This window comes from Centroberyx gerrardi, chromosome 5 (genome assembly GCF_048128805.1).
Source record: "Centroberyx gerrardi isolate f3 chromosome 5, fCenGer3.hap1.cur.20231027, whole genome shotgun sequence".
NCBI lineage: Eukaryota > Metazoa > Chordata > Actinopteri > Beryciformes > Berycidae > Centroberyx > Centroberyx gerrardi.
The window spans coordinates 29,589,713-29,616,535 of NC_136001.1; the positions used below are offsets into that span (position 1 = coordinate 29,589,713).

Consider the following 26,823-nt stretch of genomic DNA (forward strand, 5'->3'; position numbering starts at 1 on the left):
AGCCCTCATCTATCTGCCTGACATGTGCTTCCTTGTTTGTTTTCTCTCGCCTGCTAGACGCAGCCGATGATATTGAGCTGTGTCGACGGCGCTCCTCCATTCATGCCAGATGAATCAATCACTCTCGCGTGCTCCGCGGCCCTGTTTAGTGCAGACAGAGTCTTCTCCACTTCAATCAATGCCGGGGCTTTAGTGAGGGGTTAGAGCTTTGCCTACTATTTCTTAGGAAAAGAATAGCTCTCTCAAAGTGCTTCTGCCAGGCACTGTGGCAGAGTGATATACTACAGTGAACAATGACAAATGTTTGTGGGCTTCCTGGAACGAGTTTTCAGTATTGCTCATCTGAGCCTAAAGTGGATAGTGAGACTATGCTTGTGAATATGGGTGAAGGTCTATGGAAAGGTATCCACTTGGTAGAGAAGTCTGAAGTTCACCAGTATTAGCACAGAAGTCAGTATATTGATGGGGCAGCACGGTGGCTCACTGGCCTAAGGCACATACCATGTGCGTTGTGGGTTTGAATCGAACCCGCGATCGTTCTTGCATGTCTCTCCTCCAGTTTTTAAACTCATTAAAAAAAGCAGCAATAATTCATACAAAAAGCAAAGTCAGTATCTTGAGACTATGTTTAACTTTTGTAAATGCGGTTGTACAGTAAGTTGACAGCTTGGATGTAGAGCAGCATTAGCAAGAGAGCCAGATAACACATGAGGCCAGACAGAAGACATGCTGGGCTTTTCCGCTGGGGTTTGTACTACTATCATCACCAACTCTTCTTTTTTCTTCTGAGCAAATGAGAGCCACTAAAAGCTTAAGCACGCTGATGAAAACAACCACATAAATATGTAATAGGAATTTTAATGACGCTTAGCAAATTCATCAGTTATGTACAAAATAATATGACAAAAAAAAGTCCCTTGGAGTAGGATAAAGTAATACAAATATCTTGATCATTACACATTAAACTGAACTAACAGCAACAATACAGAAATGACAAAAATAGAAATTACATGATAAAAAAAATATATAGTTGAATATATTTTCTGAATTGCATAAACAGGAATCACTTCCATTCATGCCCTTGTTACATCACTAAGCATCAGGTGTCTTTGAAGTTCCACAGCTGACACATTTTGTTAGCCGATAAAGTCATCCTCATCGAGATCCTCGTGTGTTGGGACAATGCGCAGAGGGTTTCTGCGAGGACTTAGCTCTAGGAAGGTCCCAGTGCTGCTACTCTCTGATATCGCTCCAGTCTTTGCTGCGGCAGTGGCGGACTGGGAACAGTCTCTCTCTGCTTTGTAGCTGGAATGTCTGTCTTGAGGCTGGGGCTGAGAGATCCACAGCTCCTCCACCACCCGCTCCCCCAGCTCCTGGATCAGCTGACTGGAGCCGGCTGAGGCTGAGGCTGAGGGGAGGGCGTCGGGTTTCCTCTCCGCCGGTGTGAGAGCGTCCGGGGGCTCCTGGGGGACGGGGGAGGCGGGCTGGGGCTGGGGCTGGAGGAGAGGGTTGGCCTTAAACGTCTCTCCTCCTCTCCCTCCACCTCCTCCCTCGGTGGAGCGAGCGCAGCCTTGCCCTTCAGCCCCGGACTCCTCGCTCTCGTCAGACGAGTCGCTGCTGCTGCTGCTGCTGCTGCTGCTGTCATCGCTGCTGCTGCTGCTGCTGCTGCTGCTGCTGTCGCCGTGGGACGTCGGAGCGCTGCTGGAAGCTCCCCGCTCTCCTTCCTCCTCCTCCACCATCGCGGCCGCCTCCTCCAGCTCCTCCAGCTCCAGCTCCAAGTCTTTTTTCCGCAGGGAGGTTTTCTGTAAGGGACCTGCCAAGGCTGTCACCTTCCTGGACCTGTAAGGAGGGGAAAGAGAAGGGTAGATGAGAAGATGGAGAAGAGAGTGTAATGAAGACAGAGGGGGGACAAGTCAGGCAAGTAAAACAGCGATGTTTCACTCTCTCCATTGGAACTGGTGTATGGCTAAGCCAAGAGGGAAAAAAAGAAAAGACATCTGACTACAACTTCATCAGACACTACAGCTGACTGACCGACTACACTGCGTACTAAAGACATAGCCACGGGATAACCATCTACAAATCTAATACCCATTACCCAAATCCCATTCTCATCTGAATGCTAAGTAGACTGCGATTCGCCGAGGCGCGGGGGGGCTCAATGAAATATGGAAATATGGATGTTTAATAATGTAGGGAGATGAGCGCTGCTGATACATGGGCTCTGCTCTTCTCCTCCCCCACTGCTGCTCTCCCTGCGAGAGGTGATAAGAGACTGAGAAGGATGACAGAGAGATGCTGCCCTCCCCCTCCCTCCCTCCACACATGCAAACACACATTCACATCCACATACACAGAGGCTAACCCGATAGTGCAAACACAGTGTGGCTGGAGGACGTGGACAGGAAGCGCTGGTTGGAAATCAGTAAGACTAAGCTTGGGGGGGATGGAAGCGAACAGAGGAACCTTTCACACCCGTACAAGAAGTGGTTTTATTATTTTAAAGAACACCGTTGTGCTGTAATTTAAGGGTATCGAGAGGCCTCCTGAGTGGCCGACAAATCTAATGGAATCTCTTTTAATGAGCGTTTCTTGGCATTCTGCAGATAACGCGTACCAGGGAGACGCAGGGATCCATATAGTCCGAGGTGAATTTAAAACAGCTAGGCAAGCTTAGGATGATACAGTGCTTTCGATATTTTGCTTGTCAGCTTCACCCAACAATCAGACTGCAGTGGGGAAAAAATAGAACGAGCAGAAGCACATTGCAAGAATAAATCCTGCAGATGAGAAGCAGAAGCAACCTTGAATGGCCAGGCAGACTGCAGTTGTGCACAATGCCTGACTGCAGTACAGTCAATAAAAGCCTGGATAGGGAATGCCTCAAAGCTAATGCCCGGCAGCTAAATGTCTCCCTACTCCAAAGATTAAGATTAAGATTAAGAGAATGCACTCATAAAGCAGTACATTAAACAATGTTCCCATCCCGTAGCGTCGGTTTTATAGATGCGTAAGGACAGAAGGGACAACAGACTCCTCCAAGAGGGAAGGCGTTTTACTGCTGATGAATGTCCTCCTACAAGGCCCCATTTATGTAAAGCCATCGGATTGCTGGGAGGCCCCCGCCTGCACATTATTCACGCTGGGAATGCCCGCCATGCTGCCAAAAACTTAAGTGGTTGCTATTCGTCCCCCAGTGCGGTTAAGGCGAGCGTGCCGCCCCCATTGCCATGGTGATTACGAGCTGACCTCTGTGGGTCACCGCGATTCAGACCATGTCCATTCAGGGAGGGATAAAGTGTGTGAGCTGCGGGAGGGGTGGTGGTGGTCGGGGGAGGGGGGGGGACTCCTCCGCTGCCATCCACCTCCTCACACCCGGCTCCTGTCGCCCTCCCTGGCCCAATTAACCCACCGCTGAGCACCAAGATGGCTCCTCATTACTGCGCAGCCCTAATGAGCTCCCTACTCCGGTGAGGAAAGCGTTTATGGAGTCGGCATGGAAGGGGCTGTGTATTCATTTAAGACCTCAGGAGGGATTGTGTAAACAGATCTTATAGCGCTGTATGAAAAGGAAGCGCATTCTCCTCGATATATACGCTGAGAGATGGGAAAGGAGGAGGTGCGGCGGCGGTGGGTGACGAAGCAAAGCATGAACTGGGACCCCACTGAGTGCTCAAAACCCCTGTAGGAACAACTGCTCTAACAAATGAGTAAGGAATGGCTAGGCATGGCGCAATCTCAAACAATGACTAAAGGATACGCGGACATTAATGCAGCCTCCACTCATGATGACGATGAGTGTGTGCAGCCTGTGTGGAGCCTGCTTAGGTCCCAGGCTCGATAAAAACCCATGTGAAAGCTTCCTGTAGCGAGGCCGGGGCAGAAGAGCCTCCTGCAGCACAGCCACTTCAAAGACAGCCCCGTATTCTCTTTCCCCCGTGGGAAGTCATTATTGAGTTAGCATTGGAGAGGCGCGCTTGTTTTCTCTCCCCTCCCTTGCTCTGTGGTGGGAGAAGCTAGGCCTGCGGTGAATACAAAGGCTCCGTCCAGGAGGGGGGAGGGATAATGTTGTACACAATCCAGTCATTACTACACCGCTGTTGTGGCTTGCCTTCATTAAACTGAGGAGGGGCGGCTTTTTCAAGGTTGGAAAACTTCTGGCGAGACAAAGGCGCCTCCATCTGCCAAAGTCCTCAGATGAGAACAGGGGGAGCGTGTGTATGTGTGTGTGTGAGTGTTGTGTGTGTGGTGTCTGTGTCTGCGAAGGAGCCGAGGTAAATTACAATCTGACATTTCTTTCATCAGGCTCGTGTTCAATGAAAGAGCAACTCATTCAGCGTGTCTTTGCTCTTCAAAACATCTCAGATAAAGCTTGTCTTCAGATGTATAAATCTGTGTAATATGAGTACCAGATTTCCTCAGTGTAGCTCGCAAATGCATCATTCACTGGCTGAAGGGGATAAAAGCCAACACTGGGAGATGTGATCCGTCAGTGTGACTGAATACTGCAACGGTCGGACGCAGTGGATGCCACTCCGGTTCCAGAAATGAGAAACACAGATGTATTCATTGAACAATCCATTGTTCGAGCCCAGACTTAGAGCCGTCGAAACTGGAGTCACTTTACTGTAGAAACACTGATATAAGGTTTACATGCTTATAACACTACATGTTTTATTTATTTTTGCGAGTGACATTTTATGGCTTTTGTGGGGTTGGTGGAGCATTACAGGGAAAGGAGGTGGGATAAATCTTGAAATTTATACCCCAACCAGACAAGGTTCAGTTGTATTTCTCGCTTAATCACTTGGGTTTTAAAGAAGTGTTGAAAAATGGATCATTCAAAATTTCTTGGCAATTTCAGGCTTTGGTTTGCGCTCCAAGAAGCTACAGCCCTCAGGCTTGGATTTCGAAAGACATTTTTCAGATTCTGGTTGGGCCAGGCTCTAATTTTCAGGTCCAAATCAAGCTCTAATGATGGTGATCTACACTACACTCTCCTCCTGCTTTCACTCACCCTTCTCTTCTCTGTTGGTATATAAGATCCTTCAGACGTGAAACTCCTTACAGCTGTGAAAAAGTTCTTCAGTCTCCCCGCATCATATGCAACTGTTGATATCTCTCATGAAAAATCCTAAGTTTATAAGGAGTCTTGTAAAAAAAAACTTCCAAATCGGGCCTCCAGGCTGAAGCAAAGACAGATAAAATCCAGTTAAAATCCAGAACTGTAATCACCCACTCCAAACAGGGATAAAAGAAATTATGCAAAGACAGTGTGTAAGTCTGTAAGATGAGTGTGTGTATTCTGACAAAAAGCTGGGGAGGCCTCCCGCAGAGAGGAAATCTGTACTACTTTATCCCTGGTAGCTGGGAGACACTTGTGTCTTTGTTCTGCCCAGCGGGGGCCTCTAGGATCTCCTTCTCTGCGCTGAGGCTCACATCAGATAGAGCAGCTCCACTATCTATATCAAAGCCTCCAGGACACATGCTTGACAGATGCGCGATGCTGTCTGCAGGTCCAGGGAAGTCCTTCCCGACCGGCATCTGTGTGTCACATCAGCTGCGTCGTGGAGGGAGAGCCCCAGAAAGCTGCCAAGCGTGGTTACTTAGCGGTTCTCCATTTTCTTCCACACGGGGTGCATCACACCACAGAAATAGCCTGTAAAATCCAATTTTAATTCTGCGGGGGAAACCCACTGAGCAGAGTGAGTTGTGAACACCGACCACGCTGTATAGCTGCTGGAAAAAATCTAGGCAAGCACAGAGAGGTGAAATGAGGTGAATTGACCAGCCAGGCGTGGGGGGGATGGGTGTTAACACAAAGTGACAACATACAAGTACGTTTCAAGGCGTCTGACCACGGGGCTTAACTGACACGCTGACCCCCTGTTTGACCCCGTGGCCCTCAGAGGTTCCCAGTTGTTGGAGCGCCAGATGCTTTTCCCCCGTGGGGGAGCTGCTGTCTGAGCCGCGGACAACTCTCCCCGGTGGCCATTGTCATGCACGCGATACAAAGGATGAATGAGAGGTGGGAGGTAGAGAGAGTATGTAGAAACCCTGAGGGCCAATTCATACTCCAAAAAGAAGGGGTTCGTCTAGGGGGGGAAAAGAATGTCCACAGCTTCTTTTTTGCTTTGCAGTTTGCTTTGTTGTTTTCATGTGGTGCTGCACACTAATTTTTTTTTGTCAAACTTGTACTTCTTTCTCCGGTGAAAACAACACCCATTGTTTTTGGCGACTGCTCACTTCGCACCTATCATTCACAATTATTTGAGCCTGTCCATTCAGCTGTTATGAAGGGAGGTCCAGGCTATCTGTGAACCATTTGTTGTCTATTTCCCAGTGACTGGAGCAATGTGTGATTGTCCAATTCACACATGTTGTACACAACAAGTCACAAATTCACTCCACAAAGAAAAGAGAAAAAAGCAAACCACTTTTTTTTTCTTTCAACTAATGACTTCACTGGGAAGTATGAATCTCACCTTACTTCCCTCCTCTCATACTAACCCCGGAGCATATCGCTCGTATGTTGCCATGGTTTTTTTGCTCTGGAATCTAATTGACCCAATTAATGATCGTGAGGCAGACTAATGGTGGGGGGGGGTAAATGGAAGGAGGAGTGAACCACCACTGAAAAAGGAAGTTCCAGCCCTACTGATTTAACTGAAGTACAGTAACACAACACCAGTCTTATAGACTTTGTCTATGCTGGCTGCCGTGAATCTACATTGGCCTCTCTCCAAGCCTTTTGATAAAGGCAGAAAAGGGAGAGAGAGACCGGGAGAGAGAGAAGAGACAGAGAGAGAAACTGAGGAAACTAGCTTTTTCTTTCCAGTCCAGCAACTCTGCGGGGGCTTTGGCATCCAAGGACCTTCAAAAGCACACAGTGAAACTAATGGACTGGAGAGGCTGCTGCTCCATTTGGAACAATGTTCTCTCTGCTAACAATTCGGAGATAATTGGGAACTGGATGGGTGTGGGAGGGCGAAGTTGATACAATTTCCACAAAGGAAGCGTGTGTTGAATTTTGGAACGCTGACCACCGTAGTAAACAAGAAAATGTTCCATGTCATTGAGACGATGTGAAGAGCAATTTGATTCGAGATCGCGCTCTTGATTTCGGTGCGCCGGGGCTGACGTTCTCCTCCGGCTATGTGTGCCAGTAGTGGAGAGGGCCTGCCCTGCGGTCTAAATCACACTGAAGTCTTTACGAGGTTGTAAATTTGAGACCGATGTCTCAGCAGTCAGAGGAACTTTAGGAGTAGAAATGCATGTGGGACAGAGAGGAGACGAAATAAATCAAGCCCCCCCAGCCGGCAAACATCCATTAATCGCCGTGTCCATCATGTGCGACTGATCGCGTCTGCCTCGTCGGCTACGGGGACTGACAAGATACAGGATTGCGGCGGGGGTATAGATTACATCTCATCTTACCGCCCGGCTCCCGGAGACGACTCACTTAGCGGGGATGACAAATCCCGCACGGGGGAATATCTCGCACTGAGGAAAACAATGCCTACACAATCTGTCATCAAACCTGTCAGACGCACAAAAGGGCTGCCACAACAAACCACATGTATGATAGCAGCGCTTTGTCTATGCAAACCGCAAACCGCTCCAAAGCTCGGGGCCTAGCTCTCCTGCGCTGCTCTGCATTTTGACTGGAGAGCTACCTTTCGCTATTGCACTCCAAAACATGGCGAGACACTTCCGGAAACACACAAGCAGAGAATGTATGGAATTTCCTATGAGCGTTATAGCGGGAAGAAGATCCATACTGAAACAACACAATGTAATGCGTGCTCAGCTGCTCTCCCAAGAGGCTGGAGGTGTTGCAATAGAAGAAGAAAAAAAAAACTGGACTTTGCTTTGTTTATCGACCGGGGGAAAAAAAACAAAACAGAAAAGGGAAATGTAACAATTCAATCACAGGTCAATGCAACGAGAGCGCAGGCTAATCCATCTAATGATCGATGCGGGTTGCAGCAGGAGTCGGCACGTTAGGTCAAGCTGACATTTAGTTCCAATGTACAGCGGAGGAGAGAGAGGAGTGGAGAAGAGAGGGGGAGCGGGGAGGGGAGGGGAGGGTGTGCACGGCGGACGGGGAGGCTCTCAACCTCCGGTGCCCCTCTGCCGTTTCATCTCCTTGACTGGAGCTGGGGTGAGACTGATTGAGTTTTTCAGTGGGCTGACAGAGCTTCGGCAGCTCTTTGTGCTTACGGAGGAGGACAAAGAGCCTGTCGAAGTACTAGCACGTCTTCTCTCTGTTCTTTGTGTACTGTCGTGAACACACAGACAACTTGCCAACCCTGATCTCAGCCATTGATTTTTTTACCATCTATTAAGAACTGGCCATCCGTAGCATTTTTGTTACAGTAGATTTCAGAGTTTTGCTGGAAAAAATGGTGAAATGAGAATGTGAGGGGGGAAAAAGCACTAAATCCCTACAGACCTTTTATCGTGTCTGCATCTGGGCGCTGAGCCTACAACATCAGGCACACATTTTTCAACTGGGCTTTTTCCAGACGAGCACACCACTTGGCTGAACCCTGGCCAAGAGTAAAACAGAGCTCATTACTGAGTAATGTGCTCGCAGGCTCACATTTGAAATGTGTAAGTAATTGTAAAATATGTACTAGTGGGAGGAGAGAGCCGCGGATCCTATATCATTTGGGAAGGAACTGTGCACATTTTGCAAGTTCAGCTTGAAATGCCAGTGGACGGTTACGCCCACATAAGACGTGAGACGCACCAGCGCACGCACAAATGCGCACTGAAAATTTCATACAGAGTGAATCTGCTGAGCCTTGAGTGAGGCAGGTTCACCTAAGACTCTTTGAATGTGCTTTTGACACAGGATAATGGATACAAGAGAGATTGCATCTCTCACTGGCTTGGTCATTCAATTGGCCCTGCTGTGACAAATGACTCGTCTAATCCTCTCCTCCAGAGAAATGATGCATCATGGGGGCTGAGAGGCACTTCCCTTGGCTCTGAAGGTAATTCTCTGAGGATGAAGGTCTCTGAGAGGTGTGTGTGTGTGTGTGTGTGTGTGTGTCTATAGCCCATCTCTCGGTCTATGAATGTGTGTGTGAGAGAGCGTGTGAGAGAGAGAGAGAGTGACAGAGAGTGTGTGAGAGAGAGAGTGACAGAGAGTGTGTGAGAGAGAGAGAGAGAGAGAGAGAGAGAGAGAGAGAGAGAGAGAGAGAGAGAGAGTGACAGAGAGTGTGTGTGTGTGTGTGTGTGTGTCTATAGCCTATCTCTCGGTCTATGAATGTGTGTGTGTGAGAGAGAGAGAGTGACAGTGTGTGTGTGAGAGAGTGACAGAGAGTGTGTGTGAGAGAGAGAGAGAGAGAGAGAGAGAGAAAGTGAGAGAGAGCGTGAGAGAGAGAGTGTGTGAGAGAGAGAGTGACAGAGAGTGTGTGAGAGAGAGAGTGACAGAGTGTGTGTGAGAGAGAGAGAGAGAGAGATAGAGAGTGTGTGAGAGAGAGTGACAGAGAGTGTGTGAGAGAGTGACAGAGTGTGTGAGAGAGAGAGAGAGAGAGAGTGACAGAGTGTGTGTGTGAGAGACAGAGAGAGAGAGAGAGAAAGTGACAGAGAGTGTGTGTGAGAGAGAGAGGGAGAGGGAGAGGAGAGAGAGAGAGAGAGAGAGAGAGAGAGAGAGAGAGAGAGAGAGAGAGAGAGAGAGAGAGAGAGAGAGAGAGAGAGAGAGAGAGAGAGAGAGAGTGTGAGAGAGAGAATAATTAGATGTGAACTTACTTGACCCTCTGGATCCAGATGCAGTAGTCTGTGATGTACAGGTCGTTGAGTATGTAGGCCGGGTCGTTCCCTCTGAAGACTTTGTGAATATCGAGCAGGCATCTGAGGACACAGGCTTTCCCTGGGCACAGAAACACACCGCGGCAGACAAACGGAAAAACAGTGTTATTCGCACTCAGTATTAAGGATGACAATGCACTCCAGTCGCTGGCAGACACGGCACGCTTCTAAGGACTAGCAGCCATTGTTCCATACATAAAAGCCAAGGTACGGGATCAGAAAAAAACATCCCAGCGAGCTGCAGAGTAATTTGATCCACACCATTTAAGGAGAGTTCATAGTTAAAAGAAGAAGTTCATCTGGGGGGAAAAAAGAGCCAAAAGAGCGAACTATTTTTGGCAGTTCGATGTGCCGTTTTAATGGCGGCTCCGCTCAACTTTTTGTCAAAAAGGTGTTTGCCTTGTGTTTTTGAAAATGTTCCACTTGACACCTACCACTCACATCTATTCAAGTCTGTCCATTCAGCTATTGTAGAGGAAGGGTCATTATATGCTCAAACTGCATCCATTTTCCCAGTAATTGGACAAACACAAAGACTTTACAAATCTTGTAGACTAGTTGTAAATTCACCCCAGCAAGAAAACTATTATGAGCCGTTGTTGAAGGGAATGAACTGTAGTTTTTTCTTACAGTGCAGTCTTCACAGCACAGAGAAAACGATTTTCTACAAATCATGTCTGTTCTTTATTGACCAGTATCTACTTAATAAAATGAGTTTCTCTCGTAAAAATATAAAACGATAATACCGGTGTAACTTTATTTTTTCCTGTCGCCATTAATGCCTAAGAGTCTAAACCAACCATTGTATTCACCACAGTCAGAAGCAACTACTGTCTGTTCTCCTTCACTGCCATCAGCAGTAACCGTCCGCACTGCGCAGTAATGGTCAAAGTGAAAATAGTCTCCATTAACGTGATAATAAGCTGCGTGATAAAGTCATGTTAGGAAAAACTGTAATATAGGTGTTGTTTAAAATGATGGATTATGTTAGTCAAGGCAGCAGTATGTCTCTGCAAGCTGTTTTTTATGTATTTTTGGAAACAATGGGAGCCTGTTGCTTCCAGGAGGTCGGGCAAACCTGGAGCAGAACAGACAGTAGTTGCTTCTGACTGAGGCAAATACATCGGTGGGTTTAGACATTTCATAGGCATTAATGGCGCTATGAAAAAATAAAATTACACTGGTGTTATCTTTTAATCTTAACTATGAATCTGACACCTTAGCTGCCAAATTTCACAAAACTGTTCAACAACTGTTCCGTCTACTTTATCCTTGACTACTCATGTCAAGATCTACGTAAAAATCTCCATTGTATTTCGTATGTATATTATTGGAAATACACATCTACCAAAAGGTAGTACTTTTTGGTCATGCTGCACAACCCTGTCTGATATGAATTATGGCTGGTACTGGCAGTTTTACAATGTGTTTTGAAATCATTTTTATCTAGCTAACTGCAGCTTACAAAACCACAAATGCACCGCAGGACTACACACAATCTGTACTTGTTATTCTGATGAATGACTTTTACCGTAAGTATAAAACTAGCCAAAGTGCCATAACACTTCGCTCTCGAATGAGGCATATAAATAGCCTTATGATGTAGCCAACAATGCACTGAGGGCAAGAGAAAATGCTCCTCTCCACCTCAGCAGAACTGGCTGGCAGAGGCCAGAGACATTCCAGCCCTATCAAAACAAACAGCGCACTCGCACTGAGGAAAACCTTAGACAAACATTTGGTTCCCATTTAAGTATGGGATCGTTTGGAGGGAACAGGCAGCCTCGGCCCCCCGACTCCAGGATCCCGATCATGAGAGGCAAAAAGCCAGTGTTCGCTGCATCTTGCTCCGAGGTTTGACTTCTCTTTTACGGGCGAGATTCAGACTTTACTGCCAAGTCGTTCGTCAGAGAAAAAACAGGAGACAGGTTGCTCTCTTCAACTGTCCAATGTTGTTTCTCTTTGTGCACAAGTGTACAAGATGTGTGAATTAGGCAATTTTGTCCATGAGCGAGAAAAAAGGGCATAGTTCAAGAATAGAACAGCCATTCCTCCATAACAGCTGCATGGACACGCGTGCATAGATGTGAATAGTAGGTGTGAGGTGGCATATCACCAAAGACAATGGCTGTTGTGTTCAGTAGAGAAAGATGAACAAATTGCAAAAAAAAAACTGCACAGCCAGCACAGTGAATACGACATATTGAAGTTTCAGACAAACCACTTTATTCAGGATTAGGAAAAATCACTCCATCGCATTCTGGGAGCAAGGGAGAGACAGCTTTCTTTTTCATCTCCTGCTGAGAAATCAGGAGAGAGCAGCGGGAAGACTTCTACATTTGTCCGATTTTGTCACTGATGATGATGTGCTGGAGGGACTGGACAGGCACGGACAGCCACTCAGAGCCTGATCTGATGTGCCAGGGTAAGGAGAGACAAAGCAGCCACAGGGGCATTGCCCACTGGCATCACAGTCTAGTTAAACACATATTGTAGCATTCAATATTTTGGCAGATACTCTCATGCTCTTTCTCTCAATTGTAGCTCTGCCACACAACCTCTCCCACTCTATCTCTGTCTCTGCCTCTCTCTCTCGCTGCCTCTCAGCCCATTGCATCTAGTCCAATAAAACACTGAAGTTCATCAGTAAAGTTTTAGCATTCTTGGCAGAAAATCCAAGCCTACATACCCCGAACAGGGTTCCCACCGTGGCCCTGATGTAAAATTCCATGACTTTTCCATGACTTTCCACAACAGTGTCAGAGCGTTTACATGACCTGAATGTTGCATTCCTTCCTGGTTTGTTATTTTTTTTAAAAGGGTTAACAGTCTGATTTCTGGCTACAGTTGGGCTGGCTAACGTGAAAACCACCAACTAATGCAATGACTGTGTGAAACAAGTTGGAAAATGTATTCTGGTGTATTCCTCTAAAGTGACCCGTGTAATTTGCAAAATTCCCTGATATTCGCTGACTTCCCCAGAGAATTTATCACATAAAATTCCGTGATATTCCAGAAATTCCATGACCAGTGTGAACTGGTGAACCTGAATGAATGACATCAGAAATGTGCTGTGGAGGGACCTGCTGCGGTGGCTAACGGCCGTGACAAAGGGTTTCTCGTCTCGTCTCGGCTAATCTTCCAGATCATGCCGGCAGCACGACCCCCAGGTCCTCCTCAGCACTTTCCGCCTCCGGGCCCCGCGGGGCCTCCGCTCTGCTCTCTACCTGCCCAACGGCCCGTTGGTTAAAGCCACTTAGCAGGCAGCTGGAAGAGCTCCTTGAGAATACTAGCCATGCTGCCAGAGGGCTGTTCAAATATTTACCCCCGGATAACATTTCCTCCAAGGCCTTAACCTATGCGCCGCCATTAATGGGTTTGTTTTCCTAATACCTATGAATGTTTGCTTTCACGGCCGCTTAAATGAAGTGCCTCAAATTGAAGCATGCATTTCCATTCGCCTTATCCTGACAAATTAATTAGTGTGCACAGTAATGCTGGGAGGAAACGCACCCTCAGACACACGCCAGACCGAATTACTGTAGCGTTACAGTTCATTAGGGGAAAGCCCTATTACTCATACTTCCCTAATTCTTGCAAATAATAAAGAAATTGCAGACATGAGCAAATAAAAAAAAAACTATGCAGTTTTTCCCCTCAATAAATTCAAACAAATAAACAAAGCCTCTCGCTGTTGTCTGCTTGTCATCGTCAGCTGGCTGGCCTTGGACAGCGCAGGGCAAGGGTATGAGGTTATATCAGCTGTCAGGAGGCTTTGGACCAATTTCCAGGCTCGGGGTGAACTTGAAAAAGCTCATTATGGCAGGTGAAGAGTGTTTGCTGTAAGAGAATGAAGGGAAGTTGTGAGGGGCAGAGCGAGGGAGGCTCTCCTCACAGAGTGACTCGAACTGCTGTTTCCCTGGCTCTCCTGATCAACTCATCTTCCTACTTAATGAGGCGTGGAAATGCTAATCTGGAGCTTAAAAGGCCTTTAATTTGCTGTCATTTACGAGCGTTAAAATCATCACAAGCTGGATAATCTTAGCCCTCACACATCCTGACTGTGTTTACACTGCTGGGTTTCATCTATCCGCGGGGGCTTTTGATTTAAAGATTACTTCGGGCTTTGAGATATCAAAGTCAACAGTCCGTTCTCAACTAATCCACACTCCACTCCCTGAGGGGTGTGAGCCAGGCCACTCTCTCGCTTAGCAGGAGGAATATTACTTTCACACACACATACACACACCACAGTATCCACGAGAAGCCCTCTCTCCCAACAGTGTTTTTGGCGAAGAAAATACACTGCCTGATTTTCAGGCTGTGTATCTGTCCAGCAAGCTGTTTCTGCTGGACAGAATACACTAGGAGTGCACGCTGACTGTCAGGCTGTCTTTTCATCAGCCTCCACAGCATCCACTTAAAAAAAGAAAAAAGAAAAAATACAAGCTGCATCCCACTGCTTACAGACAGACAACAGACTTTATCTGACTGCAAACTGCAAAACCTTAAAAACATTGCTCTGAAGAAACCACAGGGTGGACCAAATCAATTATCACTAATTAGCGATGATCATGTGCCCACAGTGGAGGAAAATTAATCCACACTAAGAGGTTTATTATTTGATTTGACCGAGGCTGCCAGTATTAGCTCTGACCCACAAAGCCCAGAAAGAGACCATTGACTTGTCAACGTGTGGCAGGCTGCTAGGGGTCATTACCAGCCTGTAGGGGTAAAAGGTCACTCTGGTTACATGCCTTTATGTGTGTGTGGGTGTGGTGGTCGGGGGGGCTTACCTGACTGGAAAATCAAAGCGGTGTCACGAACAGCAGCGGAGACCAGGGCAAAGTGTCTGAAGAGTGGGTAACACAAGACCCTCCGTCCAAATGACACCAGGACCTCCTGCAAGGAGCTGTACGTCTGTAGGACGGAGAACAAGACACTCATCAACCACAAAACCACTTCCTGTTTCTTCTGATAGAGAGACAAGAGATAAGAGGTTACAATTGACAAAAGAGCTTTGGTTCAGCCCGAAACCTGCAGTTCCTCGCCCTCTTTTTCTCTGAAGTAGGAGGCCTGCTCCCACTGGTGTGAATTGCAGTCATTGGTGCGCTAATTACTCCTAACAACTCCTCATTTATAGAGCTGGCAAAATAGGGCTTGAAACTCTTAAACACCTAGGCAGCCCAGGCCTGTTAATTGCTACTGCTCTTTAATCACCGCGTTAACTCTAGGATTTTCTCTGCACTGCTGGACAAAGAGCCTGGAGAGAGAAACAGAGATCTTATCCCCGTTTCTTTCTTCTTTTCTTTGTGGCTTGTTAAGAATGTGTTGTGAGCTCGCGGGTGCATGTCATCGGGGATCATGCGCTCCCTTGGGCTTGTTTAGCAGGAGTGTAAATAAGGTCTGCTGCTGCAGGGGGGAACTCAGTCACACCAGCGCAGTCGACTGAGGACGAGTAAACATGCAGCAGATGGAGGAAGGGGGGGGAGAGGGGTGTGGGGGTGGGATAAGGCGCTAACGAAAAGGAGAAAGCTGGGCATGAGCAGCAAGGCAAGAGAGATAGACAGTGAGAGCATAAAAAGGGAGAGATAGCACAAAGGGAGAGTGGAATGAGGTAGGAGAGCTGATATCAGCAGTGACACACAGACAGACAGGCAGTCAAAGACAGAGAGGAATATATTTTAGGGTGGAAGATGTAGGGAGGAGGAGGGGGAGGAGGAGGAGGGGAAGCCGGGGAGCGGGAGATTGAGCGAGGTGGCCTGTCAATGGGAGCCGACAGCTCTGCTGACTGACTGACTGAGCGGTGAAGGGCTTCTAGACAGGTGGGGACTGTCATTTGCACCTCCTCCATTATCACCATTGTAGGCAAACTGCTACCTCTCACACTGCGGTCAAGGTCTCAGAAACCAACCCCCTCCAAGCAGCCTCATTGTCAAGACTAATGGTCCAAATGAGGGGATTAGGGGCTGCCGCTTCCTGAGGTGTAAGACGAGCTGCTCACACACATCCCTCAGACACTCCTGGTTCTAATGCCATTCACGCACACACACACACACACACACACACACACACACACACACACACACAACTGATTGGCTAGTGGCAGTTTGTGAGCAGACGGGCCATCACACAACCCATCATTTACTCTTTCAGCTGGGAACACCTGTCTGTGCTGTTATACAGGACTCCGGTAATATGCAGAGTCTACCAACTGTCAAATCCCTACATTACACATTACAGGCCAGACTCACTAACATGGATTAAGCTTAGTCCAGCACAATGTTTATTTCAGCACAAATCTCTGTGATGGAGTTGCCCGGCAAATCAGCCCAAGTCTCTTATGCGCTTTCACACACTGATGCAACCCATTTGCACAACATTTGCGCAACCACATACATGCACGTGCAAAAGCCATACAGACAAACGCACACACACACACGCTCACATTCACCTGAGAGGATCCGATCACTCTGCAGTAGCGATAATATGTGCAACCCACCCACCCAAACAGAAGGCTGAACCAAACAGCAACAGCTGCTGCAGAAAATGGACTTGAGCCAGGATCAGACATGCTGGGATCAATAACGACCCGGAAGGCTGAGAATAGCAGGAGGATATTAAAAGAAGAGCTGAACTATGCTGTTATGGCTTTTTTAGTCATATCCACATGGATGGCAGTTTAAAGACACACCCAAGTATGTTAGTGTCAATTATTCACTGCTGTTCTTATTGCTTTGCATAATAATAGGCTCCGTTTGTCTTACCTCTAGCCAGCAGAGAGTCCCGCTGAGTTTTCTGATGGTCCATGGTGACTCCACCTGCAGGGAAGAGGGTGAGCGCTCATCACTGTCAACACTGTTAACAGACAATGCAGGTATGAAACACTGCATGGAGTTACATTCAATCCTGCTTAGACAAAGGCACGGAAAGGATCCTGCTTTTTATCACTATCAGACTCTCCCATGCCTATAATAAAAAAAAAGGCCCAAGAACAATCTGAGGGAAAGTATGGGAATTGGTCTGGACTTTCTCCAGGTCATTACATCCCAGATGGTAACTTAAGTGTTCACATATGAAATGTCTATGAAAAAGTGTCTTTGTTTTCTTAGCTGGACTTCGATTCAACATTCTGCTGCATCAAGTATTTCCAGTATTTATTTTGCTTCATTCGCACATCCTACGATCTGTCTGTAACAATGAAACCGGCCTCGCTCACCTTGCCTTTCTATAGCTACCTCAGAGGAGTGACACTAAGAGGCCTGGACTGAGCTCTTGGATCTGCTGGTAATCTCTTAAGGCTGTGAATGAAATGGAAGGGGGTCTAAAGGATTTGAGGATGGAGGGCTTTGTCACCCAAGGCTAAGTGCTGCTCAGGAGGAGTTGTCTCTTCACATATACACACACACACACACACACTCACGTTGTGCTCTCCCTCTGTAGCGCGCACTTCATAGGTGTAAGCCAGCAGGATGTCCACCAGGCTGAGCCAGATGTGGTGGCGGGACGTCTTGTCCAACAGGTAGGAGCGGTTGGTGAATTTTCTCAGCTGCTCCTTCTCGTCATCGGTGAATGACACGGCTGCACAGGAACATGGAGTTTACAGTAAGGATCCAGGTGTTTCATTTCAAGTCGTCACACTTGTACGCTGTGTCTGTTTTTAAGCTTTATTTATCCAGGGAAAGTCAATTGAGCACCACTCTCTTTTCCAGTAACGCTGCTTTGCATATTCACATCTGGGAGCTGCCCAGTACAACCATAGTCTTCTACTAAACTACTCTCTAAACTCTAGGCCAGTGGTCCTCAAAGTGGGGTCCAGGGGACACCCAGGGGTCCTTGAGGAGGTTCCAGGGGTCCCCCAGCAAAATGAGGATAAGTGTAATATGATATAATTTCATTAACTAGAAATTATTCCAATTAGAGAGCATGTAAGAATGACAACTATTCTAAATCATAGGTTTCACTCTCGCCACTATCATCTCACAACAACACTGTAGACAGTGGTACAATTTCAATGCTAAATCAACAACAAAAATCTTCCCATAAGAGTCCCTGGGATAAAATCTTGGGGGCCGTGGAACTAATGTGTGTCTATGCGGGGGTTCATCACATGAAAACGTTTGAGAAACCCTGCTCTAGGCCACCACCTCCCCAATCACAGCCATTTCGCTCTCTACAAATTCACAAACTGTTGCCTTCTGAAAGAGACATCTGCTTAATGGGGATCTACGGCAAGCCTAATGGGGCGACACAAACAGACTTCAATCCCATTTAAGCTATCTGCATCCTTCAGTGTTGAAAACCGTGCTGAATGTCTGCAGGAACATGCTGTAACTCAACAGTTTTTTTTTCTCCAGCAGCTTATGAAACAGCTGAAAGCAATTCTTCTCTCTGCATGAGGAGCAGAGAGTCCCTGCACTGAGCCCCTGATGTGCAAGAGGCGCTGGTGTGTGTGGCTGAAGCACGCGGCACGTGCACGTACACACACACACACACACACACGCACGCACGCTTCAAAATGATCCTTCTGGCTGCAGTGGGAACTTGACTCTGCTGGGAAGGAGATTCCTGCTGCATTACGTCAGGCTTTAGCTCCCTGCAGACGCTACCTGAGTCCCTCGCCAGTGCAGCTGCAGCAGCAGAGCACAGCCAGGCAGAACACACACAGACACAAAGACCCAGATGCACGTGCGTCCACATCTGCATACACTCTTCTTCAAACACACACACACACACAAATGCAAACATACACACAAGGAGTGGAGGGATTAAAATACAAGTGTACAGATGTACACACACACACAGACACAAGCAGAAGACACACAAGCAAAAAAATCTAGATGCATGTACACCCACATCTGCATGCACTCTTCCTCAAACACACACACAAAAATGCAAGCACACAGATGTATGTACCTAGGTGCACATGCATCCACATATGCAGGCACTCCAGCTCACACACACGTAAACACACACATGTAGTGGAGGGACAAAAATGCAAGCACAAAGACATATCTATATCCGCACAAATACAAAAGTTGATACAATGCAGTGTTTCTGACAATGTTCTAAAAATGACTGGCTGCGAGTTTCTGCGCATTGTCATTCAAACAAAAACAATATTGCCGATTTCAGCAGCTACAGTCTGTTTAATCTCCTGTCTGAAGAGAGACGTTTTGAATGGGATCAACCAAACGAAAAGATGAAATAATGATATAGTAAGCAATTTTGTCCGCCTGTGAGTAGGGCTGCACGAAATAGACATCAAATTGTGATTTTGCAATTGAATATTGATATTCATGATAAACGTGGACACAGCTTTTTCTACGTAATTTCATTTTTTATAAAATCATCATAAAATCTAAATAGAAACATAGCCTCCTTTTGCAAGTTGGAAACTGCAGCCGTCAATATGCTGATATATTTTCAATTAATTCTGCAGCCCTACCGGTGAGGTGAGCAGGCAGACGTAATAGATTTACCACCTCATCTTCCACCACTTTCAGTCATCTCTACTGTGAGGCCAATCAATTCTAGCGGGCATTACCAGGCAGGGTATGAGGGCTTCATATGATTGGAGATTAATTTTTGACCTAATTCCTCCAGTTGGAAAGGCGGTCTGGCTCTTCGCTGCTCTCTACAGGTCCAGATGGCCTGATGGCATGGAGTAAATATGCTTGCTCAAAATCCTGCCGAGGGTTGGAAAACGCTCCCAGAACTTCACATACCCAAGGAGTCAAAATATGACCTTGGATGGGAGAGATGATTGATTTGTGTGTACACAAACTGTGTTCATATCAAGTAGGGCTCTTAAAGACATTGTAACAACAAACTGAAGCTCAAACTGTAGCCTTGGGTAGCGTGGTAGTAGCCTAAAACAACATGAGCCTATCTAATTTGGTCAAAGGTCATAGATTGCAAGTGGCGTCTAAGCTCAGCCATAACAAAGTGCTGCAGGTAGAGAGAGAGAGAGACTGAGCTGTCAGGTCCATTTAGCCTGGACCAGTGTGTGAATACAGGCCTCCAGTGGACAGCTGTGGCCTGTCAGTGTGCTAGCCCTGACACTGGGAGAGCACAAAGGGGCCAGTTTCTACTTCATTAGCACTTGTGTCCACATCCATCTGTCAGTTGACATATATATCAGACTTAGCAGAGGTGAAGGGGGGGAAAAAGATCGAAAAACCCAAGTGGAGGAATTGTAACCTCCGCTTAATATACGACAAACAGTTAAAATCATGAGTGCGCTATCAAGATTTGACGGCAAGCTGCTTAAATCTCCTGACCAACACCATTCTTCGTACTCGGCGGAGGCTAATGCTATTCGACCTGTCAATCAAGCCATTAAGTTTAATTTGGCCCATTTATCCACGCCTGGGCTCCCGACTGGGGCTCCCGACTGGGTCTTAGAATGCAAAATGAGGGGAGGCGAGTCGGCAGGGCTACAGGGAACCTTAATGTTCTTCAGAGGCTAGACTCAGCCTGCAGCTAATGGCCTATGCATCGCTGACTGATGGCTGCTTGTCAACGATGGGGCCCTTGCGCTGGCAGAAACAGGCTTCTCCTGACGCTACGAGCAGCACACCCTCCTGCGATAATGCTATCTGTTTAATCTAAATCCTCTTCAGAGCGTACAACACCCATGCACTAACATAAGCTGTGGCTATGAGCAATGTGCCTGCTGAAGCAGTGGAAGTGCTGGAATTAGCAGGCTGTTAGGAGAGCTGGATGGCACAATTGAATTGTCTCTCGCAGTGCTGAGGCTCCATAAGCTACTATCATTCCTATATGAGAGGCTGAAAGGGGAACTGAAGCTGGGAGGCTCCAGCCAACAAGCTGCACATCACACCAAAGTAAATGAGCCATTGATTTTAGATGGGTGGGAACTGATTGCAAAGAGGACTTTCTGAATTTGAAGGAAAAGAGGAGACTGGAAATGGATGCAGATAGAAATATTGCCCCTTGGGTATTGGCACATTCTATGTGCTTTATTACTTTGGTCAAAAGGGCAGCAGGGAGGCGTAGTGATTCAGGACACCTTCCTTCAAAAGAAAGGTCCAAGTTCAATCCCTCGTAGTGTCCTTGAGCAAGACACTGAATCCCTACCAGTTCCAGGGTCACTGTTTTGTAGCTGACCCTGACCTCTGACCTCCCTGATGAGGACAAATGTGTCCTTTGGGGATTAATAGAGTATCACAATACAGAGTTAATACTTGACAGACATAAATCCTGGCAAACAACATGAGGTTTCCATTTGTAACTTTGTTCATTTCAATTCACTGTACATCCTACATCCTACACAATGTCAACAGCCACTGGGAGTATTTTTATTTGATCAAATAACATCAACATGCAACCAGTGTCTGATTCCTCTCTCAATTTTTGCAACTACACGCCACCTTCTGGTAGCCTTCAGTCACTACTTTATTGGTTATTTTTAATGGCTCAAAATACCCAAATGATTTATTTATATGCATTTCTGGTATATATCCCACTACAGGAACAAATTAGCAAAATTCTATTCTGATTTAGATTAAATTTCTACCATTGAGCCCAGTAAAGTAATAGTAAAAATAAAGGTTGGTAAACTATGAACTTCAATTAGTACTTTCAATCAATCAAATTGGATAATACCAACTGATAAATAACTTACAACAATATGAATTAATGTTATATTTTCTTTAAAGCACCCAGGATTAGATTGATTCTATAAATTACAATATATCAGTTTAGATCATAAAGATTTAAGCTTGCAAACATGTGTGAACTCCTTTCCACAAATGTAAAGGGGGCAAACTGAGTTTGGGTAAATTTACATCCCTGAAAGCCTTATGACCTCTGCTATAGATCACATGTTTAAGGATTGTGAAGGGAAGAAAACTCACCAGCCTCTCCCTCCTGTTCTGAAGAGGGACTCAGCTCCGCCCACCACGGACTGAACTTCAGCAGCCGCTGTGTCTCTTCATCCTCAAACAAATCAGCACTGCAACGACAGGTGGATGTCAGCGAGACACAGACAGCACGATTAAATGTCATGTTGAGGGTTGTCAGAAGTTTTTGATAAACTTACAGGTAATGGTCATGACAGAAGGTGGATGTCTCTGCTTCTAGCCGAGCCTGCCGCCTCTCTGCTGCTGTGGTGCCTTCTGGGTTCTTGATGTCAATCACATCAGTCAGCTCCTCCTGTCAGGATGTTTCCAGCATGTAAGACCGTCTAATGTTTCATCTAAACTTGATCAATCATACTGTAACAGTGTGTATGATTTAAAATGTTCAGCTACTCTTTCTAATCAAGTACACAGAGGACATAAGCGTTTCAGTGATGAGGGAAGAAGCTTACCTGTAGCCTGGCAAACACTCCAGACCTCTGATTGCCAAAGCCATATTTCTGCAGGGATCCCAGCTCTTCTTCAGAGCTCTCCGTGTACACCTCCTGCTCAACCTGCCAGTCAAATTCTTCTTCGTCCTCCTCTTCATCATCTCCTACACACGCTTCTGAAATGTAAAGCAGTTATGGCTGATTACAAGCCAATACAGAATCGTTCCATGCTATCTTTATCATCCATTTACTCGATGTAGAGTTAACCAAGTTCACATGTAATCAATTCAGCTTACCCATGCTAATGTCTTCTACCAATGGCTTCGCTGATCGGGAGCCTTTTGGGGCAAGGAGACTAGTCAGCATTTGAAGGCCTTCGAAGTGCTCTCCAGTAGTCTCCTTAGGGACCCGAAGAGTGAAGAGCCCTAAACCAAAAAAGGGATTTTTTTTTAACCATTACAGATCAGCCATTTTGCTGTTTGACAATATTAGTCAAGACAAATCCAACACCCATTATTTAATATACAATAGATTTTTTTTATTCACCAAAATAATTCTTGTGTGTTCTCCTTCATGAGTTGTAGGGCTGTATCAGTGAAAGAAATCACCAAATGCTTTCTTTAAACTGATATTTGATTAAGAGATGAGGATCTTACACCGATGTGTCACAGTATGTGTGAAGATTTTAGTCATCAGATGTCAACATACCGCTTAGTGGTTAATTGATCAAAGACGTTCTATTTTAAAACTTCAAAAAAAGAAGAATCGCTGACAGATCTCATATTTATAATGAATATCTTTTTACACCAAACCGTAGCAAATCCATCAGACTACCTCTATGTGCAATACTTTTGAAATCAAAGGATTTCTTCAGTGTTGATGAAAGTTAGCCTCATTTTCCAGACTGACCATGTGGGACGTTACAGATTGGTGAGGTAAGTGTTGTGTAAGGCGAGACTTCCAATGTAAACAAACCCAACTTCTCAGGTGAAAGTGAGCGTGCGCATTGATTTGAAAAAGCAGAACTTTATGCTTTTCTTCGATCCATAAATCTCCTCCATGGATTGCGTTACCACACATCTCTGAAGAGAAAATGACGAGCGATATCATGAGTGGGATTCAATGGCACTTACACCAGTCTCATTTTAGCTAATTGTGTGATAATGGCTTGTAAACATCCACAGCAATTTCGGAAGGGAGAGAGGTCGATCTGCAAAATGAAGCTAACTTTCACCAACACCGGAGGAATCCTTTAAGGAGTTGCTTTATAAACTGCTATTAAAAAGTATAGTGGAATTTGAATGATTCTGTCACGCCACAAACACAATCCCATAGTCTCCCAAAGACCTCATAAAAATTTCAATGCATTCCGGGTGTTAAAGCTTAAAAGTGCTTTACGATGGAAGCAGGCTAATTGCTTAGGTTGCGGGCCTCTAACGAGACTGGAGAGCCCAAAAGAGGGATCTTAATGATAGCTAATTATAAGTCTAAACAAGGACACTCATTTGGAGAGCTTTATTAGCAGATGTTACAGGCTTATTTAGACACAGTGTGTTAACCGGGGCCAGGCTGACAGAGAGGCAGTGAGGTGTCAGAGTCCATAAGGCAGATGTCTCCATAAAGACAACTTCATTAGAACTGATCACTTGAAATGGAAAGTCAAAGACAGGTCATGGTGATAGAGCGCAGCGGACAGACACTCGAGAACATCACGCCAATAGTCGTTATCGCGTTTCATTTGATAGTGATATATTTAAAGAAAACCCTACACTGGTTCCCTTTAAATTAATAACCCTACAGTCATTAGTTTTTATGTGAGGCAAATGTGAGGGAGGGGGGGCTGCTGGGAGATGGGCACAAGTGGGAACATGCATATTCATGTTATTGATTTAAAGCTGAAAAACCCAATATATACTTAGGAAAATAACATTAAAGTGTTGGCAGACCAATCTGTGGCTATTAAAAGACATTAACAAAAGGTCATATGTCACTCTGAATCAGATATATTGCAGCAAGCCTGCAGGCTGTAATCATTATGACATTACAGATGGTTCCAATGGCCCTTTAAATGGAATGAAATAACATGGTCAGTAGGTTCATTTAGGCTGTCTGGTTGATTGACTGAAGTACGAACTAAAGACACCCCAGGGATCAATCACTGACTGCTACTAGACCCATGTCTCACTGTGTTGATAGTGTGGAAGGCCAGCAGCATCATGTAAAGCGAGCACAGCTATTTTTATTCAATCAGGACAAGACATTTCCATGGACGTATTATTATCAGACATTTCTTTACATGGTGTTTTTGACCAGCTGGATGTCACAGCTCTGCTATAGACCTTTTTCCCACAAAAGAACGTATATGTGTTTACATTGTATATTTTCACCCAAATATACGTTAATAAGCATTGTTGTTGCCTAAACTAAAATTTGAATAAAGACCTTACCTCATAAAACAGTTGCAAAGTTAGCTGCATGTTTTCACACACATGCACACCCAATGTCAAAACTGTGGTGGCATTTCCATGACAAAACTTGTTCTTGAATACATGAGAACTTGCGCACGAGGACAGCTAGTACGCAAGAAGGAGCTTCGTCTTTGTGAGCAATATTGCAGCAGAAATCCAACTTTGAGCGTGCACACAACCTGGAGGACCGAGCAAAGTTCATTTGTGCAGAGATGCCGTTTCCTTGTGTGGGCAGTCCTCACTGGGGAAGTTCAAGAAGTTATCACTTATTCTCATGAGTTTTGTCATAGAAATGCCACCATAAAACCTAGTGCCAAAAGTTGCGCTGCTCAGGATTAACCCCATAGTATGTGTCTTCATACTATGGAATCATGTAGCCTACCTTTATCGATGTCAAATATGGCCTTTTCCCTCCCATCCTCCACTATCCTTCCAGGGAGGGTTAATCTGCAACAATAATGATAATCATAAGTACAGACTGCAACAATATACATGACCAATTGCAAAGATGGCAAAAGCACCATTGACTATTGTTGTGGAGGCCAATAGCAAGGTTGGAAGTAACCGGGTGTAATGTCAACAAGGTGTAAGCGTAGGAAGTGTTGTGGGTCAAATTCAACAAACCATCTGAGATGGGAGGGTGCCCACCTGATAACCCCATGACATATCTGCTTTCACCCAGTTCCTCTTACATCCAAGCTAGGTTTCTACATAGGTTCATAGTTACATCTGCGTATTGGTAAACTCACCTAAGGAAGTAGGGTTTAGCATAGAACTTGAAATCAGTCCCATCAATGTAGAGGTCAAACTCGGATGTTCTGGTGTAGGGCACACGGATACCTACTATCAGATACTCAGGATCTTGGCTCAGGTCAAATGCTGGAGTAATCATGATGAACACCAACTTAACACCGATCTGCAAAATCGATAAAAGACAAAAATACTCCAGTTACCCTGTACTGTACTGTACTACAGGACTGCCACGCTCTCTAAATGAATCACAGCGCAGCTGACTACAGCATGCCACCTTGTGGTTGACTTGATTACATGTTGTGTTGTGGTAGGAGATCACGTGTTTCCAACAGCAGCAGCCCACATGTGCCACATTGACAGTGAAAAGTGTAAACAAAGCTTTTTACTGTTTACATGCAATGACAAATATAAATACCAATTGCAAAATGTAATAAGTTACATATGTTTCCCTCAAATGCTTGAAATTTCCGTTGATGTCTAAACTTTAGCTTTACAACATTAGCTTGCAACTAGCCCTGGTACGTGCCGTTCTCTCTTTAATGGACAGACCGTTATGTCAAACTCCAATTGGAAATCTGGAAATGTGGCCTTATCGACAAACTATATACCTCGTACAATATGAGTTAAAACCTTTCACAGATCGTGAAGGTCCACTGGTAACGTCGGCATAAACCTGATCCACCAACCAGCACTTACTTTAATCAAATTTAAACTTTTAGAATTGGTGTAACGTTACGATGTTCACTACCGCCCTCCGTGGTGCAACATGAAGTTATATCGTGGAAGAAACTTATGGGAATAGCAGGTGAACAACTTCTAAAGGTTGAAAGTTTGTTGAAATAACAGTTATTTGTTGTATTATATATTCCGAATCGAAGAGTAGACCCTAACGACTTATAAAAGCTCTTAAGTGATGTTCTATGAGGTGTGTGCGTTTGTCGATAAGCAAGGCCACATTAAATTAGCAGATTTTTGAACGAAGTTCAGTATTAGCTTGCTACTTGCCTGTAAGCTAAGCTAACACCCATTGAGTCATTCGTGTGTTGTGGCTAACACAGCATGTTAGCATTGCTAGCTGGCAGGTTTCACAACCTAACAGGACGTGAACTACAAAACATGCGATGGAAATGAATTGTCTAACGTTAAGCCACTTCAGTGGCAGTCACTGAAACGAAACATATAAAATGTAGTTACCGGTATTATATTCTTAACAGAAGAAGAGTAAGCTGTCGCAACAAGCTTCACTGGCAGCACTTTGATGTAGCGTCCATGTTTACCGTAGTGTAGAGTATACACGGGCCGTAAAAATGGTCTTGACTGTCAGTATTCACTTTTTGTTCACCAGGCAGGTACAATATTTGTTTTATGAACAATGTAAATGTGCAAATTACAGGTGTTTGTCAATATAACAGTAAATAACATATCACTGCATTGATTAGGATGATATACAGAAATACATAAAAA

The 26,823-nt window shown here is 45.5% G+C and overlaps 1 protein-coding gene across 1 annotated transcript; it reads right to left on the minus strand.

Annotated features, from left to right (window-relative positions):
* Positions 1-867: 867 nt before the first annotated feature.
* Positions 868-26,622, minus strand: shq1 (SHQ1, H/ACA ribonucleoprotein assembly factor). Its single transcript, XM_071919959.2, has 12 exons — positions 26,554-26,622; positions 25,356-25,522; positions 24,989-25,053; positions 22,435-22,563; positions 22,160-22,314; positions 21,890-22,002; positions 21,705-21,802; positions 17,246-17,403; positions 16,590-16,643; positions 14,619-14,742; positions 9,763-9,883; positions 868-1,839 (listed from the first exon to the last, which is right to left on the minus strand). The coding sequence occupies exons 2-12, from the start codon at positions 25,496-25,498 to the stop codon at positions 1,137-1,139; spliced, it is 1,863 nt and encodes a 620-aa protein (XP_071776060.2). The 5' UTR covers positions 25,499-25,522; positions 26,554-26,622; the 3' UTR covers positions 868-1,136.
* Between the last annotated feature and the right edge of the window lie 201 nt (positions 26,623-26,823).

What these genes read in the sequence shown, in the direction of transcription:
- shq1 (XM_071919959.2), bottom strand. Translation starts at nt 25,498, where the DNA reads ATGATTACTCCAGCATTTGACCTGAGCCAAGATCCTGAGTATCTGATA. An exon ending in GGTAGAAGACATTAGCATGG is followed by an intron (nt 22,315 to 22,434) that starts GTAAGCTGAATT and finishes TTTACATTTCAG; the next exon opens with AAGCGTGTGTAGGAGATGAT. An exon ending in TTCTGTCATGACCATTACCT is followed by an intron (nt 21,803 to 21,889) that starts GTAAGTTTATCA and finishes CTGTCGTTGCAG; the next exon opens with TGCTGATTTGTTTGAGGATG.